This window comes from Hemicordylus capensis, chromosome 3 (assembly GCF_027244095.1).
Source record: "Hemicordylus capensis ecotype Gifberg chromosome 3, rHemCap1.1.pri, whole genome shotgun sequence".
NCBI classification, from domain to species: domain Eukaryota; kingdom Metazoa; phylum Chordata; class Lepidosauria; order Squamata; family Cordylidae; genus Hemicordylus; species Hemicordylus capensis.
In genome coordinates, this window is record NC_069659.1 from 101,839,887 (window position 1) to 101,861,300 (window position 21,414).

General features: G+C 42.3%; 1 protein-coding gene across 1 annotated transcript in view; it reads right to left on the reverse strand.

Moving 5' to 3' along the window:
- TSPAN7 (tetraspanin 7) overlaps nucleotides 1–21,414 on the reverse strand; it is a 175,208-nt gene that overhangs the window by 26,882 nt on the left and 126,912 nt on the right. The window contains exons 2-3 of the mRNA XM_053308569.1: nucleotides 7,296–7,484; nucleotides 2,781–2,855 (exon numbers count right to left, since the gene is read on the reverse strand). Coding sequence (XP_053164544.1) covers nucleotides 2,781–2,855; nucleotides 7,296–7,484 — 264 coding nt within the window. The remainder of the gene's footprint in view (nucleotides 1–2,780; nucleotides 2,856–7,295; nucleotides 7,485–21,414) is intronic.

The following is a 21,414-nucleotide window of genomic DNA, read 5'->3' on the forward strand; positions in this document are numbered from 1 at the left end:
GCAAGGAAGGATGTGATAGAACAGAGGAGAGCCCTAGGCCAGAGAGGACTTCCCCTTTATATCTTTCTGCTTTCTAGGCAGGGAGGTGAAGCCTGGGAGGGGTCTGACCTGGAGGTATTTAACATCTCATTATATCTCCAGCCTTTGTTGGAGCAAGTTGCTCAGTCATTCAGAGCTTTCCAGGGTTCTACAGCCTTGCCTTTTCTATTGGACTTCTTGTCTGTGAGACAGGACAGGACAGTCAGTTGCATAGGCAACATTAGAGAGGACCTCTGACTACTCTAGACAGGTAGCAATCTCACCCTTCTGGAAATTTTGAGTTTAAATCCCAATAGGCTTGTTATGTAGAAGAGGAGTGGTAACCCAGCTCTGGAGCATGAAGGCATTCCTGAGTTGCTCAGCTATAGTCGGATATATCTCTTATCATCTCTAACTCACCTAAGGCTCCCTTTCCCGAATCCTAAAGGATTTCCCCTATTAAATGAGGGCACTCTAGCCTCTCAGAATATTCACTTCTTTCTTCCAGTCCTTCCTTTCTGCCTGGGAGTTTTCCACATGGGGCTTTTACAGCCCTTTGACTCATATCTCCTCTGGAATGGAGGGAGTGCGTCCACATATTGGGCAGATTTACCCCGAAGTTCCTGTGAGTTATCGGGGAGCAGTTCACACACAATTTGGGGTTTTCACTGTGTGTTAGAGTGTAGCCTGATTTATATCCAGGGTAAAAAAATCCACTTTTTGCATTGGTTTTTTGAGACAACTTCTATTTCACAGAAAAGCCTCCCAGTAAACTTGTGGTAAAGCCTGCTGTGTGCAAAAGTCTCTGGCAGACATGGCTCAGCTAGAGTTGCTCCAGAGCAGGGATAGCTTAAAACCATGCAGTAAGTCACTCTGCACTCTTTGGAATGACCTAAAACAAAGGACTTTCAGAACATGTAAAGGTATGGGCCTCTGCTCCGCAATACCATTTTGGCCAAGCAGTGAAGCAACACACCCACCTACGCAAGCCTTTATTTTGCTATTTTCATCTCCATTTTCTCAAAATAAATTTTTATTTCATAAATGTTTTTGTTGAAGCGTATCAGTTTTGCAAGTAAGTTCAACTAAAGAGCCTCTCTGGGTTGATTGGTCCTTAAAAGGACTTCATAACCAGATTAGCAAGGGGAACACAGAGCTTAGTTGGGTCAGACACAGGCCCCAGAGAAGTTCATCCCCATGGTTTGGGTGAGTATTCTGGGAGCATACTAGTGACCTCAACCACCTATTTAGCCATTGATAGCTATTACAGAGAACTAGTCCCTGCTAGCAGATTATAGCACTCTACAGGTTTGGATTGAATGCTTTACTCCTGTGCAAATGCAATAAAGGCAGTTTGAAGTCAGTAAAAAACTAGATAATCTGTATAGGTTGGATCTTGGATATGGCTGTGCACTTACAGGATGGCTACAAGCCACCAAGATGTACCCACAGGAGTACCCACATCCAAGATGTACCCACAGTCCTGTACCCACAGGACAAAATGACACCAATTTTTTGGATGTGACCAAATTAAAACAATAATGATAATGGTAGCAATCATGCCACCCAAATACATATTGTGAGGCAATGTGATTTCAGGAAATTCCAACAGGAAAGGTCTGAGCATGATTTCCTCATTTGAATCCCCCAAGAATTAAACTAGCTTCTTAGAAGCCGAGGAAAACTTCTGTTCTTTGGAAAATTGTAATGCTGGTGCTTCTGTCACTCAGATTTCACAAAGCAAAAACAAAACAATTAATTTTAAAGCTTTGAAAGGGATTTTTTTTTAAAGTCAACACCTTTTCATTATAGTAAAGAAAATCTTGTCAATTCCAACACAATTGCTTGCCCAAGATGAAAAACAACAACAACCACAAAAATAAATTGCAGAATTAGTTCCACATACCCAGGGAAGTTTTGGTTTTGTGTTTCTTGAATAGCAGCTCCTCAAGCAACATAATAACCCTCTTTTGAAATTGGGAAGAGTTTTAAAAGCAGCTTGTGATATTACAAGAATGCTTGCTATTCAGGGAAGGAAATTTTTTTTAAAATTCCAGTTGGGCATACTGAAGCCTGTGAGCGCTCTGAAAGTGGCATTTCACATCCTGGCTCTTGTTTCAACATTACTTTTCATTGAACAATGTTTCTATCAGACAATTTTAAACCACTGTTCTGAAAATACAATATGTCTGAAATGGGCTAAGAAACACTTGCATTACAGATCCAAATTGTTTTCTTATTTCATGTGTCTCACTCACCCAGTTTTTACTCTCTCTTGCTCTTTCTGGCTGTTGCTACTTCTTAACACAGGAAATAAATAAGATTTACAAGGCAGTAAAGCAACTAGTTTCGTCTGGCTTTGCATTCTTGGAAATCCTCTCTGCATTGTACAATCAAAAGCTTGTCTGACTGAAGTAGAGGCGTTTATGTAAAGAATTTAAGCTATTTTGCAGTCCTCAGCATACGTAACAGGGTAAAGAAGATCTTACATGATGAACATATAAAGAAATTTAGCTTGAAAGTAAATACTGAACAGCAAAAGCCCAGGGCTTTAGCTAAATCCTTTCATTTGGAATGATAATGGGGTTTCTTTTGGATTGCACATCTTGCTGTCAAGTAAAACAGCTGCATCACCCAGAATGCATATGGAACTGCTGAACTCAGCAACCTAGGTAAGAAGACCCAGTGCCCTAAGAAGCTTCAGCAAAAGCTGCTGAAAGACATGCTACCACTACCTTTACCACCAAGTAATTTATACTCACCTCATGGCGAAACACAAAGCCTGAAATACCAGCCACTAGCTCAGCCAGGAAGACCAGGGACAAGAACATGGCATACTGAAAGCCAAAAGAATGAACAAGAAAAGTCAATGGGTACAGAACATACTACTGGCACTTAAGAGGATTTATTTTTTAAAGTCATATGTTTAGCTTGGAGAAAAGAAGACTGAAAGGGGACATGACAGCACTCTTCAAATACCTGAAGGGCTGTGAGCATAGAAGAGAGCAAATACTTGTTCTCTGCTGTCCCAGAGGGCAGGACTAGATCTAATGGGCTTATGTTCCAGAGAGTACGTTCCAGATGATCACTAGGAGAAATGCCATCATGGGAAGAGCAGCTGGACAATGCAGCCAATTACTAGGGTGGGGAGGCGTGGGTTTTTAGCCTCGATTGTTGTTTTTACAAATACAAACACAATGGATATTTATATACCGCTCTTCAACAAAAGTTCCGCAAAATAAATCAACATAAATCAAAATAAAATAAATGGTTCCCTGTCCCCAAAGGACTCACAATATAAATGTTTTTAGTTGTATTGTAATTTGTTGTTTTTATTGTTTTTGTTAATTGCTCTGGAAGTTTCATCTAAACAGAATGCTCGGATACCAAATATTCTAAATAAAATAAACATTTAAAAAAAACTTCTAAGGGGTGGTCAGTTTGACATTCTGATTTCTTTAACAAAGAAATCCTAAACCCCATCTTAAAGCTGCCTTAAGTTATGTGGATTTCCCCCTTTGCATCTTCTTTCTAATCTCTGAGAAATGTCCTGAATTGTTCTGGGGAATTTCTCAAATTCCTGGACAATCTCTCCCAAAGGAGGTGTCAGGTAGAAATTCTATACTCTTACCTCAAATCTCTGCTTCAAATATTGATTATTCTGCTACTAGTCAGAAATTGCCCAGCTATGGGGTGTGAGATAATCCAGGCAAGGCTGACCCTTAGGTTATGGTTTGATTTTCTTGCTATCTTCATTAGCTTGGGGAATAGGAGACCCTATTAGCATAAGTAGGGTTGCCATATTCAAGCTTCCCAAATCCGGGTGACCTAATTTGCACATTATGCAAATTATGCAGCAACTAATTTGCATTTATTTATATATTTGACAGATTTGTATACTTTGCCCTCCTTCTCTGCCTTCCCATGTGATTGGATCCAGAGTAAAATCCGAGCAATGCAGGCAGTGCATTTGAAATCTGTGTAAATCTGGGTGGAATTTAGCAGCTGGGTGGAAGAACCAAAATCCGGGGGCTACCCTAAATTCTAGGGGATATGGTAACCCTAAGCATAATGCCATAACTTAATGGCAGAACATATAATCTGCATGCAGAAGGTTCAGTTCCCAGGTTCAGTTCCCAGCCTCTCCAACCAAAAGGGTCAAGTAGCAGACAATAGAAAAAACCTCTCCCCAAGACCCTGGACAGTGCCACCAGTCAGAACAGACAGTTCTGGCCTTGATGGACCAATGGTGTGACTCTGTACACAAACATTTCCATACGTAACCCCCACCAACTGTCTTTTTCACAAGCCACACTTCTGGCATGTTGACTGGTTCACATCACTAGAAGGTGGGCAATTCCCCCTAAAAATCTGATCAGGGGAGGTGGACGCACACATGCTCCCACCCAAGGGTCTTAACTGCGTGGAGGGCTTACACACACACAGACACACAAGTTCCCCATTTGGCCATCACACTGAATGTGTGGGTGGCAGAGGGTAGGGCTGGCATATGCAGCCCCACTTCCCCCTACACACAATCCCTGGACATGCACACAGAGGGAGAATTGTCCGAATGGTGCTTTGGTGGGCTCTAAATCAAAACAGCTGGGATGATTTTGTCCCTAGATAGCTCTCCACGGAAACATCTATTCTACATTAACCCATTCATATACTACTCACCAACTTTACCTAGAGTCAAAGACCCTAAGAAGGAACTAGAGATGTTAAGGCCTGCAAAAAATCCCCCAAAACACACACTTGGGGGGGCCTCCCCCCACATTCCCCCCTTTTGTCCTGGTCACCCCCCCCCCCAGGCCTCCACATTTCTAGAAGGAACTGATTCCACTTTGGTATGACTGGCAGCATCACTTTGGTGGGTTATTGTGTAGAATGGCAGCATGCCAAAGATTTGGCACAATTTGATCTGCTACTGCCAATAAAACACATATTAATGTTTATTCAAAAGACATGTAAAAGGGAAAGCAGGTCTCAAAGGAGAATAAGAATCACAATCAAATTATGACTCCAAGCATATTATGTGGAGACAAATTCCAGTGAAATCCATGGGACTGGCTTTCACACGATGTCCACAATCCCAGGGGTCCCATGGAAGCCACATGTGAACACTTGGGGCTTTCTGCAGAGTTTTCCCTGGCAGCAGTTGCTAGCTGGCTCACTGGCAGTTTGTTTAATTATCAGCTCACTCAAGCAAGCTAGCTGGGAATTGCTGCCAGGGAGAACACAAACGCAAACGTCCACCAGAATGTGCATGCTGATCTCTTTATCTTCTGGGGGACCTCACAAATGCAGCCCAAACGTTCATGAATAATCAGAAGTAACTCTGTTAACTCAAGGACACACATTTATTTGTTTGTTCAATTTTTATACAGCCTCTTATAAGACATCCCAAGGTAGATTACAAATTTTAAAATACAGGAAAACTCCATAAAAATCACATTTAAAACCTTAAAATCAGTTAAACGATAAAAACCATAAAACACACACACCATAAGAAAGACAAACAGAAGTAGGAAAGCTGAGAGACCTGGCAGCCCCTAAAGGGTAAAAAGCTTGAACAAATAAAAATGTCTTTCATTGTTTTTTAAAAGCAGCCACAGATGTCAAAGAGCAGACATTCACTGGGAGAGCATTTCAGAGCCCGGGGGCAACAACAGAGAAGGCCCTGTTCCAAGTGAACAGCAATTTAGCCTCTCTCAACGTTGGCAAACTGAGCAAAGGCCCCTCTGATGACCTCGTTGGGCGAGCAGAAATCCTTGGGAGCACGTAACCCTTTACGTATCCAGGACCCAAACCATTAAGGGCCTTAAAGGTAATAACCAGCACCTTGAATTGGATCCAGAAACAAATTAGCAGCCAGCCAGCTCTTTCAAAATAGATGTAATATGCTCCGAGTGATCAGTTCCAGAGAGAACCCTGGCAGCTTCATTCTGCACCAACTGAAGAAATGTTGTGCACACATTTCCGTATGCTTGTATTTGCTTCCCTCATTATGCTATATTGCCATTTTTGCACATGAAAATAAAACCTTTCCCATGTCTAATGTAAAACCCACACAAAAGTGGTTTGAAAATGTCTCTCTTCTGCTTTCTAGCCTGCAATCATCTCTTTTACGCATGCACACAAATGCTATTTGGCACACTAAGCCAAATCACTAAGGTGCTTTTAGTGATCTGTGAATATGCACTGATAATAACTCCTGATTGTCATGTAAGACACTGCAGTCTCAACACAGTTGTTTCTTCCACCCCCACTTCTAGCTATTTAAAATTCAAATTACTTTGGAAACTAAAAAAAAATTAGAACACTATTCATCCTCAATAGCTGACATAATTTCATTTTAGTCTCCATCATCTCCTCTGATTCTAACCTATTTCTGCAAAATAAATTAGAGAATATGAGGGAGACACATCCAGCTTGAACTTTATTGGCATATGAAACTATTTCACACATTTGAGACATGGAGATTGAAGTTCTCTAGGAACTGCTGCTCAAATTATGTTTTTAAGTGACAACCTGTTCAGAGAAAACATGATACAGAATGGAAACAGATTACATATTTCAATCCCCTCCCTTAAAAAACCCCACAAAAATATTTGTGAACACATCAAACCAGTAGGTCAGGAACATGGGCTAGGTCAGAATCCTTTAGACAAGTAGGGTATTTCTGACATGGCAGAGCACTGAAACCTACAATCCCGCCTTCTGAAGTGGTAAGCCCCAGAATCATGTCCCCCGCACCCCACCCCACCCCACCCCGGAAGTTCAGATTAACCTTAACTCATGAGATTATTTCGATAAACCACCTCCAGAGAGTCTTACTGAGATTGGGGCTCTTCCTATATGGATAATTACTTAGCAAATAATAAAAAGGTAACACTATATACCAATGTGACTTCCAGTTAATCTTTCAACATAGTTATACTGTAACCTCTGTATTTGCTCTTGTATAAATATTTTCTTATCTTATTATTTATTTATTATTTAGCAAACTAATAAAAATATAACTGCAAAAAATAATAATAAGGTAACACTGTGTGTGTGTGTATGCATGTGTGTGTGAGGTACATGTCTGAACTCCAGTTAACTTCTGTTTAAGATAAATAATTTTTTTAAAAAATTATTTAGTACATTTATATACTGCCCCATACAAAAAAAATTCCTTGGGCAGTTCACAATATAAAATCATTAAAACATTAACAAAATGACTACTTATGCAATGTCCAGCATTCTAACACAAGTTGCTTTGGCGTACTCACCAGCTTCAGCATCCATGGGCTACCACGACAAGTGGCAAAGCATCCAAACAAGCCGAAGACAATAATTGTGGTGCCAGTCCCAATGAGGACATAGGGCGCATTAGTGGAGTTTTCAGCAATAAGAGAAATATATGTGCCTAAAGTCAGCTTCCCCCAGACACCAACAGCAAGAAGGATAACACCAGTTATCTGGAAAACAGGAAATCGAAAAGGCATGGTCAGAGCTTGCATGGATCAATATGGGGAAATACTGGACACACAGGCTTTCCCCCCCCAGCACTCTACAACTGTTGTTGCAGAAGAAAAGAGAAAACTTTTATTAGCACCAAGGAGCTGACAGCACAAAGATTTTTTGTCTCTTGAGGGGCAAGTGGGCAGTCCAGAAAGTCAGACTTCCATAGCAAAACTTTCATATGAGACACTAAGGGACTGACTGCACTTTACATGCAAACATGTGGAACAGAATCCTGATGGTCAATTTTGTTTTTGTTTAAAGAAAAATCAGCCTCAGAAGGGTGCGAGTTGGTGTCCAGAAGTGATGGGGAAAGGGGCTTAATCCTTTCCCCTGCTGTTGTTTCTTAAAATCATCGTCCAAACCACTTTTCCTTTCTGGGAACCCCACAGTGAGGGAGGCAGCAGGTGGAGGTTTGGAGTGAAGAAATGCCAAGCAAGAAAAGGATTAAGCACACCTCCCTCCCATCACTTCTCTGCTCCAAACCATCCTTTCCTGATGTTGCTTTTTCTTAAAAGCAAAACAAACAAAACCCAACAAGTTCAGGCACTGGGTGTTTGTTTCATGAAATGTGTACTTAGTAACCTATATGGAGTATATTTCATCCATTCCTAGACTTTTTATATCATACATAAATCCTGTTGATGCAGGAGATAATTCAGAAGAAAAACAAAAACAAATGTATTTCAGCCAATACAACTTTTATATTCATTATGGGAGCTAATATTAAATAATAACAAGTCCCAAAAGTGAAACTGGTCTAGATGTCAGAACCTTCAAAATAAGAAGCTCAATCACCAAATCTTTCCTTATAAGTAGTATGGGCAAAGTAGTGCTCTCCCATTCCAGGAAGATTTGTGTCTCTGCTACAGCTACATAATGAAAGAAATAGCCTGATCACATGCTATTATTCATGTCAACCATTACATCATGACAGTGAAATACTGTGCATTTTATACACATTTCTGGCATAGAGACACGTGTGTTCTTTGCTGACATCTAGTGGACATAGTAAGTTGTACAACGAAAATACAAATTGGCCCACATCACGGATGGCCTTTTCCTCCTGCAGACGTAGAAGGCAAAGAGCATTCATATTGTCCTGTCTGAAAACTGTACATATCTACAGATGAATGCTGCAGCCATGTGCCCATGCTGTTTAGGAGAGTGCTGTCAGGGGTGGGGGGAGGGGGATGGCGGGCAGGGATGGGCAGGTAGGAAGCACCCCTGTGATTTCCCCAAATGTGGGAAACTCGACCCTGATGCACATCCCTAAACAGACCCTGATGCCCACTAGTCCAGGGGACACAAATTTTAGAAGTAAATATATAAACTGCAAATCAATGTGAAACACACATTCAGCTATGTTGCTGCTTTGGTTTGGAAAAGAACAAGAGAACACAATATTATAAGCAAATAAATAGTACATCTCAGCACAAATCACAACCACTTAAGTTTGAGTGAGAACTTCTGACTAGCTTGATCATTATTTCTCAATAACTTGGATTTAAATAGACACCTCTGAACGTTAAGGGAAAGCAAAGAACTCAAGTCGCTACCAACTGCGAGAAGACAAGTACAGGCTGCAAAATTCAAAACAACGAAAATTTTCAAGCCGTTCAGTGGAAAATATATTCAGTTCATTATCAGTAAAAGGACTGCCTTGGTGCATACATGACGCCACAGGCCATCATCAGGCTTGCCGCACGTTGCCATACTGAAGTCATTTCCTGAGTGCTGCCCTCTAACTCAGCTTTCCCCCAGTCCCCTAGCAACTGAGCAGGCATCATTCCCACGGCACATCATCATTCCCATGGCACAAAGCCTGTACCATGCACCAGCCCCCACCCCCACTCCTGTCCTCAACCAAAAGCCCCATTCCATGATGCACACAATGAATGGTACACCAATTTCCCCCACCACACCCCCAGATTCCCTCTTCCAAGTCCCACTTCTGAGGTGTGCAGAATGTACCATACAACAATTCTGTGCCATGACATCTCATTGCCACTTCTGTTTCTACCCAACCTCCAGGTAAGCTCATCTCAAGAGGCAGGGGACAGGAGACAGAGTCGCAGGAAGTATGAAGGAGTCCACACTTCCTGCCACTCTGTTCCCCACCCCACGTCTTTTCAAAAGGCAGGGAGAGTGGGACAAGCTCAGATGGAGGAGCAGGAACAGGAGTGGTGACGGTGGTGGTGGCAGTAGTATGAGTGAAGCAGAGGATGCAGTGCAGGGCTTCTCCCTTCACTGCCAATCTGCTGCCTGAGGAGGCTGCCTCACCACACCTCACTGGTGGGTCACCTTGCTTTCCCCTTAACTTCCATCTCCTCTCACAGAGATGAAGGATCAAACCAGATTATACGCCTATTGTTTGCTGGGACCCATGCACTTGATTTTTAAAATGTAAATAGCAGTCACTAGAGGGGGGCAATCTGCCATGGGACTGTGGTGTGGGGAGAGAGGGACTGTCCCCATTTTCCCTCCATGGACCTGGTCAGGAGGGGGGGCCCCCACAGCTGCTATTTAACCCTGTGTGAAAAGTTCCCATTGGGAGTTTTCCCTTTGGCTCCATGGGTGTCCACAGGGGGAGAAAAAAGAGGTGTTTCCCACCTGGACTTCTGCATTTACTAAAATAAATAAATAAATAAATAAATAAATATGGGAATTAGGGCTCTTCAGTTACCTCCCTCCAATCAGCAGGAGTCCTAGAGAGACCTCTGAGGCCATTTCTAGTAAAAGAACAGCAGGAAGTTGTCTTTGAGCCGATTCAGACATGGTCAGGGCAAGGACGCTCCAAGAACATGCCTGCCCTGATCACATGGTGGGGCCAGAGATAATCTGAAGTGGTCCTTTGACTATCTGTCCCAGGTTTTTTATACGATTCTAGAAGACAGCTGAGGTCAGGAATCCACTGAACATATGGGATGCTGCTTGTTCTGCAATAACTGGTTGCTTGTGATTGGCTCCTGCAAAAATATTCTTAAACATGGTCCAAGCTTCAGTTTTGTCCCCACCCCCCCTTGGCAATGGACTTGCTTGCCAGCAAGCAATGATCAGACCAAGTTCCCCATGTTAATTTTATCCCTCTCTCCTTCTGCTAGCTTGGGCCATGGCAAAGCAAAGACTGAGAGGAAAGTGAGCACTGCAGCCATTGTTCATATCTTCACTTTAGAGGTATGAAGTATGTGTAGAGAATGGGGTGAGTTGGGGAAGAAGTGGCAATATAGAGCATCTCTCTAATCCTCTAAATATGGCTGTTATAATTACAGGGTGATGAAAGAAAGATGCTACCCTCATGCTCAGAGGGTTATCCTTCTGTGACTGAAACCAAGGCATTAAGAGCAGATTCTGGTTCTAAGGCCTGAGGAGTCCTGACTGAAATCCACACTTTTTCTTGGATTAGCTAAAAACCAATAACAGAGATATAATCTTATGTCTTGGGTTTTATATTTGCAACATGAGATTCTCAGAGCACACCCAACTGAAGCCAACTGAAATTAATAATTAATTTTATTAATTCATTTTTTCAATTTCTATACCGCCCTTCCAAAAAATGGCTCAGGGCAGTTTACACAGAGAAATCATAAATAAGATAAGATGGATCCCTGTCCCCAAAGGGCTCACAATCTAAAAAGAAACATAAGATAGACACCAACAACAGTCACTGGAAGTACTGTGCTGGGGGTGAATAGGGCCAGTTACTCTCCCCTGCTAAATCAAGAGAATCACCATGTTAAAAGGTGTCTCTTTGCCAAGTTAGCAGGGGACGTTAACTTGTTAGGACTTGCTTTTGAGTAGACATGCATAGGATCAAGTTCCTAACTTACTTTCTGGACCAATATGCCTCAGTGTGATAATAATTTGAGACTTCAGTACAAGTGAATATTTTACTGACAACAATGAAGTTATTTATTGATAGTTAATATAAAGGAGAATTGAAGTGCCTTGACAAAAAGCTGTACAGAAATGTTTTAAATAAATAAGGCAGAGTCCTTAATTGATCTGCAACAACTTTTTCTACTGTCATCTTAAAAAATTGAAAGGGACTGCAGGTTCAGCTAAATGATACACCTTCTCTCAGGAACATCTATTCACAATTTAATTGCATCCAGTGTGAGGAAAGTGTTCTATGTAACTTAAAAATTCACATTCCACATTCTGAGCTGTCATCCTAATTAAAATGTTGTTTCCCTATCCTTGTACTTTTTTGTGCTATTCTTCAAACATGTAACCTTACATGTTCCACTTCTGTATGAGCTGTAAGTATTTGTTATTTAACCATCCTTTTCAAATAGTTCAAGACTAGTCAAAGAATGAATTTTGAACTCACTCAGAGCAGCAGTATAGGGATGCTACTCTCTGATTCCTGCAGAGGGTGGGGGATATATGGTTTGGTTATTCAGAAGCGAAAGAAATCACTGTGCTTAGTTAGGTTCAGGGGAACTTTCCTGCCTGTTAGGTAGGTAGCTAGTGATTGGGTATATATGATTCCTGAAGTGGGGTGAGGATGGCTGTAATTATCCATTATACAAAGAGCTATGGGAACTGTACATAGGAAACTGCCTGATACTGAGTCAGACCAGTATATTAGAGGAGCGCTGGTCTGGTGGTAGCAAGCATGACTTGTCCCCTTAGCTAAGCAGGGTCTGCCCTGGTTGCATATGAATGGGAGACTAGAAGTGTGAGCACCGTAAGATATTCCCCTCAGGGGATGGAGCCACTCTGGGGAGAGCAGAAGGTTCCAAGTTCCTTCCCTGGCTTCTCCAAGATAGAGCTGGGAGAGATTCCTGCCTGCAACCTTGGAGAAGCCGCTGCCAGTCTGTGAAGACAATACTGGGCTAGATAAACCGATGGTCTGACTCAGATATGGCACCTTCCTATGTTCCTACCACTGGTCCATCTAGCTCAGTATTGTCTACACTGACTGGCAGTAGCTGTCCAAGGTTCCAGACAGGAGGCGTTCTCAGCCCTACCTGGAGATGCAGAGGACTGAACCTGGGACCTTCAGAAGATCACCTTTGGCATGTAAAGCAGATGCTCTACCACTGAGCATGTGGTCCCATCCCCTAAGGGGAATCTCCTACAGCAGATAGGGCTCACCTGGAGTTTTCCATCCAAATGCAACCCAAAGCAAACCTTGCTTAGCAAAAGGGACAAGTATCCTCACAACAGTCTTGTAAGACAGTGCAGGGAAGTTTCATGACTGAGGCACAAGCTGAACTCAGGTCTCCCCAGTGAGTCCAACACTTTCACCCGAACACAGCAATAGCTCGTGCTTGCCTTTTCTATTATCCTATAAGCCAATTTAACACATACAGTGCCTAATTCGCCCTTATACCGACAGGTTACTAATGTATACAAAATGTACAATCAATGCTGGTGGGTACAGTCAATAGTATAATCATCTGGTAGGCCGCTGTGGGAAACAGGATGCTGAACTAGACAGGCCTTGGGCCTGTTCCAGCAGGTCTGTTCTGATGCTGGAGGCTCATTGGCCCAACCTGTAACTCTTTGGGTTCGCCCAACAGTGTGTAAGTTGCTTGGTAACTATACTTTGATAGTGCGTATTGAATTTGGACACTCTGAGATCATTAATAATTTATATACAACACATTGCACAGAAATAAAAAATGCAAAACTGTGATTTAAAGGTGGCAGGAAACTATTTATTTTAAAAATAAGCTGTTGTGCAGAAGATTTCTTAGATGGGCTTGGATATGAAAGCTACTTTTAAGAAGAGCAGCATATCTGAATTCTGAATATGCTATTAGTACTTTGCCATTTTTTAAAGGGTAGAGCTCTCTTATTTCAACACAGTATTCTGATAAAAACAGTGATTATTGAGGTTATTTTTTTGTTTATCAATCTTGCATATATGCCACAAACTATTATAACAGCATTCAATCCCAAAAATGAGGCTCTAGACATTATTGTCAGGCACTGAACATATATTTTAAATTATTAGGTGCCAGAATCAAACGTACATATCCCTGGACAATCAGGCACCTTTAGTTTTTATAGCCCTGATACTAGTTAGTAAATACATATTTTCAAGCAGGAAATATGTATTTCTGCAGGAAACAGCTCAGAAGAAGATTGTTGTTTGTCTATCTGAAATATGCTAGAGAGCAATGTATAAATAGTGTAAAAGTACTGTCAGAATATATAATTTCTTACTGTATGTGTTATCAATTTGCTCTTTGCTATATTTTATGAATTCATATGCAATAAGATGAAAGCATTAAAAATGCAGAAAGAAGAAAGATGGCCAGTTTGGACAGTATTCCAATCAGCCCCCTTTAATTGGGTATGATGGTGGGAAAGTGTGGGTGTGCATATCTCCTCCACCCCCAACACACTGTCAGCTAATCATATGGGGAGGGCCCTCATCCAAACCACCCCCTGTGGAATCAGATTATGACAATGCACTAAGCAGAGAGATGTTTCTACTCAAGCCTCTCCCTATGTGACTGAAGAGGGTCAGTTGGAGTATCATCTGAACTGGTCTGAAGTTAGATAAATTAAACTGAGATTTACGCTTTCAGTAACATATCAGTGGGTGCTTCTTTCTTCCCATTGTAATCCATTATACTTAAAAAAAAACCTGATGTGAACCATGATGGGAGAGGATAAATAGGAGATCTGTACATACCAAGCAACTGCAAAGCCCCTCACAAACTACTCCATAAATAGGGATGTGCCTGAACCGGCTCGGTCAGCCACAGGCGGGGCAGGGTGGGAATCAGTTTCTTTTAAAAGCAGGTAAGAAGAACGTGTAACGTTGCAGCCACACGCGGCCTTTTGGAAAGCAGGTGCCGTGCCCAGAAAAGCAGTGTGGTGGAAGAGCAGGTACCGATCCCCGCTCGCCAAACTGGTTCAAATGCAGGCGATGGAGTCAGTATGGCGCTTCCCTAAGGAGGTGCTGAACTGGTTTGGGAACATCCCTATCCTTAAACTCCCCCTCAGGACTTTTTCAAGGAAAATTCACAACAGCACAACGGTATGTGAATGTAATTTGCACACGCAGCATGCACAGCTACAAAACACACCTGTACATTTCCCTTGTATGTGCACACATACTTGTTGCCTAGAGTCACATTCCATTACATTTAGAAGACTGCACATAGTGGGAGAAAATCCTCAAAACTGGGAATCTGACAGCATTATTGTAGAAGAGTGGTTTATTCATTGGTGAAGACTCTGTGGGGAGTAGCAGTGGAGTCTGCGGGAAGCATCCTTGACAGCAGCAGGAGAAATGGGTATGCTTGATCAGAGTCTATGTTCTTGAGAAGCCTGGACTACTCACTTTATTTCACTCATTGTTATCAGTCACTTATTTACAAAAACACAACTCCAGATCACTTGAATTTTTGAAGTGCACAAATGTTCTTTCAGACTTGCACTTTGCGGGGGCTGCACATTAGAAAAAGCCCTGCTTCCCCTAGTTTTAAAAGCAGGGTGAAATCCTATGGAGATGGAAAGCTGAGAAAGACTGAACAATCTTCATAGAGTATACACTATCCTTTGCTGTAAAATAGACTCGCAGGATTAAGACTAAAGTGCTTTGAGGTCCAGGAGTGTGAAAAAGATACAATGTATGATCCAACCACAAATGAATGGAATGATGAAATAGCAGCAGGTAAGCACATTTAGTCCCATGGAAGTAAATGGAAAACAACTGATGTAAATGGATCACTCCAGCTTTGTGGACTATAGACATTTATTAAGATAAATGTGGCAATGTTGGGTCTTTTGGGGGGATGGGTTGCCTTTCAAGTTAATTATATTATTTCCTTGCCTGCTGTTCTGTTTTGGACACTGAGTAATAATATGGGTGCTGAAAACTTAATAATTTTAGAGCTCTCTCCATTTTAAATGAATCTGGCCATTTCTGTTAAGCGTATAGCTTAGCTGGGAATATAACCACTGGCAGTCTATCAGTTTAGCTCTCCTAGCTTTGGATTTCTTCAGGCAGAATGCACTGTCATGCAGGTATCAAAGAACAAAACTCATAAGCAACATACAGCTGGGGTGGTACTAGTGCTATTGGAGTAGGGTGTGGGAAACCAAGTACAAAGTGAAGTTCATTGGATAACCTCAGGCAGTCACAAATTCCTTATAGGAAGGGTGGAATACCAAACAAAAAAGTAAACAGCAACAGCTGGCATTGCAACACAGAGAGGGAATATTCCATCAGGTAATTGGTGATGTGGAGGAAAGTTGCAATACAGTTGTCCCTCGCCAACCGTGAGGGTTCTGTGCAGGACAAGGACCAATGAAATTAAAAGGAAGCCTATTGAAGCTACACTTTGGGTGGAATTGTCTCATTGTAAGAGCTGCTTGACAAGAGAACGGTCTGGCTCCCAACACTGACATTCCATGATCTGTGGATTTAGTCAAGAACACACAAGGTTAGCCAAGTTCTAGAAGTGGGTTCTTCAGTGCTGCCACCTATACTGGCTGCAGGATGAGAAGGATACAGTTGATGGAGGCTTGATTAAATGTGTTCCCTCATTAAGAGAGTAATTTTTCTAATCAGCCTTTAGATGTGCTGCATATTTCATAATTTTAATCTATGTTTAAGATAATACAAGTAGCATTGGGTACTGATCAGCTTTCCCACCCACCCCTTTTAATTAAGCACCTGTCAATACATTTAAATGATTTTGTTTATTCAAAACATCTCAAAGTTTATTTATACAGCTTAAGCAACAACATACTAAAGGAACAACACCCTCCCCTATGTCCCATCACACTTGAAGACTTAAATAGATAACATTTGATGTCATCAATAACATCTAAGCCCCAAGTTAGGATAGCAAGGGTATTTGAAATTATTTTAATGATGATGCTGATTTTTGTAAGCCACTTTGGAGCAAAGAGAAAAGCAGAGCAAAAACCTTTTAAATAAACGACATCTAGAGAAGCTTTCATGATAGCTATTCTACAGCTATGAAAATCCCTTTCCGTGAAGGCTGAAAGTATGAGCATCTTGTAAAAAACTTGGAAAACCTTTCATAACTTGGGCTGTGTGATAGGTCTGAGCCTATGTGGATGATGATTATTATACCCAGCCTGCTTGACTCACTTACTATTTTAAAACTACTAAACTCCTTCTTGGAGGCACAATTGTTTATCAATCTGCAAAGCCAATCATTTGTAAACAATATGTGTGTAACAGCCAGTGTCTCATCTTCTTTGTTCTATCCAGCTTTTTCTCAGCTATTAAGGACTGCACTGCTGAAAGGGGCCAGACATTCCTGCACAGAAGGATAGCCACCCAAATCGCTTTTTCTTCCTGCTGAGTTTGTAATTAAAATGTTAATAGGCATTATTATCAGGAAGAGGTGTGCCTGATTGATGTCACTAATGGCACAGAAGGGAGTGGGGGGGGGGGAAACAAAAGTAGCCTTGTGAACCCATTTGACAAAAATCCAAAAGCCAATGTAGCTTTATTAGGATCAACTAAAATCTGACAAAATAGTTTGCAAGCTTACACATTCTCCAAAACTCTTGTTTAGGCTGGATGTTAAGGAGTCCCATTTTGCAACAGTTTTAAGATGATGTACAGGACATTTTGTGCATAGCTAAATTACCTCTGCTAGGTGTCAAACAAAAGAGTTGCTGTGACTCTTTTTGTTTGGCTGCATCACAGACATGGCTATTTCTGCCAAAGGCGCCGTTCCCCCGGACCTCTGGGCCGAAGTCTGGACCCTGCAAGCCTTGGGAGGTCCCCAAATTTTGCTGCTTGTTGTGCTGCACGGTGCCATGGCACTGCTGGCCTGCCTGCTGCTTCTAGCCTCCTGCCGGCCTGCCCAATTGGCTCCAGCCGCAGCCTCCAGGCACACACAGCAATGGGGCTGGGCAAGAAATAAGCCCCAAAGCAGACAGCCGCTCCCCCCGACCATTCCGTGTCTGCACTGTGTGTGCACTCGCATGTGGGAAAGTGCCACGTTAGTGTTGACTGTTGAGCCAGCCCTGCGGCATGACGGAGTAGAGTGAGCAAGCCAGTAGCACAGCAGCAGGAGCTGAGACATTGTCTGAGGCAGGCAGGCAGCCACTGACTCTCGGAGGCTGCGGGCCGCTCTCTGCAGGAACAACTTGGTGGGGCCTGCGGGGATCTGTCATTAGAGCGGGGGGGCGGGGAAGCAGATGCGTGGGTAGGCAGGGGATGGGAATATGTTAAGTTACACGATGAAAATTTTCTGCTAATTCATATCTGCATACAGATACTTGTTTTAAATCCTTCTTGTGAGTTCAGTTGCTGTTTGGGCCCTCAAGCCCACACTTTAAATACTGTGTAACACAGTGTGTGTACAAAGGGGGGTGATGCTTATTTTGGTTGGGAGGGCAGAGGGCAAAAGGCCATTAGGTCCAAAGGCTCCAAATTTTATTTATTTATTTAACATATTTCTATACCACCCCAAACCCACGTCTCTGTGTTTACCTAGCTGCACCTCTGATTTCCGCATTTTCCAGAAAATATACAAATCTAGCAGACACTTTGATCTATCTCTAGCAGTAATAAGGATACACAGGAGCCTTGGAAGGTAGAAGGCAGAAGTAAAGAGAAATGTGGTGGTCTTTATATTAGCAAAGTTGGAAATTAATTTTAGGCAGTGCACTGTGTGAACAGATTGGCGGTGGGGAGATTTGCTGGTCTGTTCATTCCCATTGCCTATTTAGTAGCCACCCAAAACCATGTAGTTGACTAATTTTGAAACAAGGCTTGAAAAGAACTGGTAATATAACTGCAAATTCCAGCCGTCTTGTCTTGCTGGCTTTGAACATATGGAGAGTGGCTGATATCCAGATGAACACAGCACCGGTGCAACGAACAAAGATGCAGCCAAAAAGAAGATCACATATAGCTGAGCAGATACTCAAAGCTGCTCAATCTCTTGTGCTCTTAGTGTGCTTGAACAAAGATAGCAGACAGCTTTGGATGATTCCCTGAAACATATATGGATTGAGGGAGAGGTTACACAGCAGGAAGTGCGCTATAGGTGGCACCAGCACACCCTGTGGCACCAGCACAATGCTAGTCTGGAACGCAAGCTACAAACTGAGCAGAGCCAGCTAGTACAGTAAAACATCCCCACACTAGAGCAGTGTTTGTCTGGATGTCAGCCAGTGACTACTTCAAGGATTTGTTACCTGTTCACCCTCAACGTGAAATATTTTATCAGCAAACAATGCGCTTCCACAGTCCACAGAGAGCAAAGAGGCCAGTTGCTTTACACAAAAGGAGACCAAGCAGACATCAAAAATGGCAACATTCAGAAACCAGTGGGAGAACATATCAGTCTCCCAAGAAGTTCTGCAGCTGACCTGAAAGTTGCCATTCTTCAAAGAAATGTCATAGGGAGACCACAGCATGAAACTGCTGAAGTAGAACTGATCAGGAAGTTTGAGTCTATTAATTTCGGCCTGAATTAAGACAATGGTTGTTTGTCTCATGACAAGTATCAATTATGACAAAGATAGGAGGACTGTATTATCACCAATTGCTGCTCTTGTGAATGGTCACTATGCTTATCTTGCATATATTTATCAAAGACTTTCATGGCTATTTGGCCCCATTGTTTTTTATATTCTGCACCCATGTACATCTGTACCTGTCAACTGCGAATAACACCATGCATCTGATGAAAAGGGCTCTACAAAAGCTTATGCTACAATAAATGTATGGAGCTCTTCTCACGAGCGGTGAGAAGAGTTTCTTCCGGGTCTGCGGGGAGAGCAGGCTTAGCCCGCTCTCCCCGCAGACGATCAAAAGGCAGCCCTGGGCAGCCGGCCACACGACTGGTGGCTCTGTCACGGAGCCAGCGAGGGCTGCAGGGATCAGGGGATGTGAGGCCCCTGGAAGTTCCAGGATCCCCTGCGCAAGCACGTGCTTGCAGCCTCTCAGCCGGGGGTCTACTCATGTGTCACCACACGCTGCGATGACACATAAGCAAAAAAATGAGGTTAACGGAGCACTCGTTCCATTAACTTCATTTAAGGAGCGGGGGAATTAGGCGGGCTAGCCACCTTGGGAGCACCGGGCTCGCCTGTGAGCCCGGTGGTTCCCACGATCCCTGGAAAGAGGGCTAAGCTCCCTTAGCCCACTTTCCAAGCATCGTGGGAACAGCCTCTATGAGTCTTTAAGATACTGAAAGCCTCTTTTTTGTTTCTACAACCAACCCTTCCTTTTGCATCTCTCCCATCTTTATCCATCAACTTAACAAAACAAAAATCAGCTTAATAACACATTATTATATTTAACAGAAAATACATGTCCAGAAGGTAACAGTAGCATTAGAAACAGATAGCAAGCATTTTAGAAATTAAGTGGGGTGTGTGTGTGATAGGATGCTCTGTTAAATAGCCTAAACAGAATGTTAATTGCACTGTTTCCTACAGCCTGCGCAACTCAAATAAAGCAACACAGCTCTCTCTTGAATTTCCTGTTATATGGTACCAGCTTTTTCTCCTCCCTGCTTCACAGGCAGTTTCAATCCATTCCAAATAAATATACAGACGTACCTTCTTCCTCTCCAGTAAAGAATACTTACCTTTTCATTGTGGCTACAGTAACTAGTAATGAAGGAAGTTAACACAATCAGCAGCCAGCTCTGTATTGGATGAAACATTCCTTCCTGTATTCCCCTCTGGGGCTGATTCCCCTTGCACTGGCTGACAGATTTCAATCTTCCTGAACACAAGCATGGCTGGCAAAACTCTCATTACTTGGCTTCTCTCTAGAATAATCAAGCCAAGAATATCCTCAAACAGAGGATCTTGGACACTGAACATCAGAATGACCTAGGTGTCATCCCACAGATCATAAGAGGTGGCCTTGGTGAGAGAACACTTATTGTCCCAGATTCATATTTGAAGTCACTAATACAGACTAGATCTCTCCTTCACATATAGAGTGATTACAATGTGTTAAGAGGTAAATAAGCTATGTTAACCAACCCTGAGTATGCACTCGGAGGATTTATTTATGTACTGATTTTAAAACATTTATATACTGCCTTTCAAATAAAATGTGCAAAGGTAGTTTAAAATTTAAAAAACCATAATTTACAACAGCTACAAATTATAACCCATAAAAGGCTAGGGATAATTCAAAAAATATTCATGGGCATTGAAAATAGAACAGCAGAAGCACCAGGTGAGTCTTTCTGTGGAGGGAATTCCACAAACTGGATACTATAATATAAAAGGCCTCTATCTGGTCATCACCTGCTGTACGTCATATAGCAAGGGTATCCAGAGGAGGGGATCTGAAGAGATGATCTTACACATGGGACTGAGAAGGTTGATTAGGGAAAATCAGTATGTGTTGTGTGGGTATAAGAGTCTGGGCTTGAGTTAGTATTATGCGTGTAAAACTTTCTGATGTGGGTTTGACTTGGTGAATAAAACCAATAAAACATAGCTGGAAATAAAGATATCTAGATCTTCTTTCCAGTTGTCTCCCACTGATCCACATATTACTCAAGGAACTCACTGAGTGCTGCTTAGGGATAATAATTATTATTCTCCTTTGCACAACAAATGCACCAATAAGCAATAGTAAGTTATATCAATCCAACTTGCTCGCATTTGTGTTCTCCCCTCCGCCACCCCAAGTTCCATTATGTATTCCTTGTGAGAGGCACCAAATTATGTACAGACCTTTTTGGGGCCCGTACAATTCCACTGGAGAGATTGCCCATGAAGACAAGGGATATTTGTTCTCCACAATCATTAAAGTCTCCGGCTTTTCAATTGAAAATGTTGGGAACGATGCCAGTCAAGGCCAGTGAATGGGTGGGCTTCATTATACTGGCACCTGCCCATTTGGGAGCAAGCTGACCACCAAGCAGGCTGCACATTAAAATGCTGGGTCGC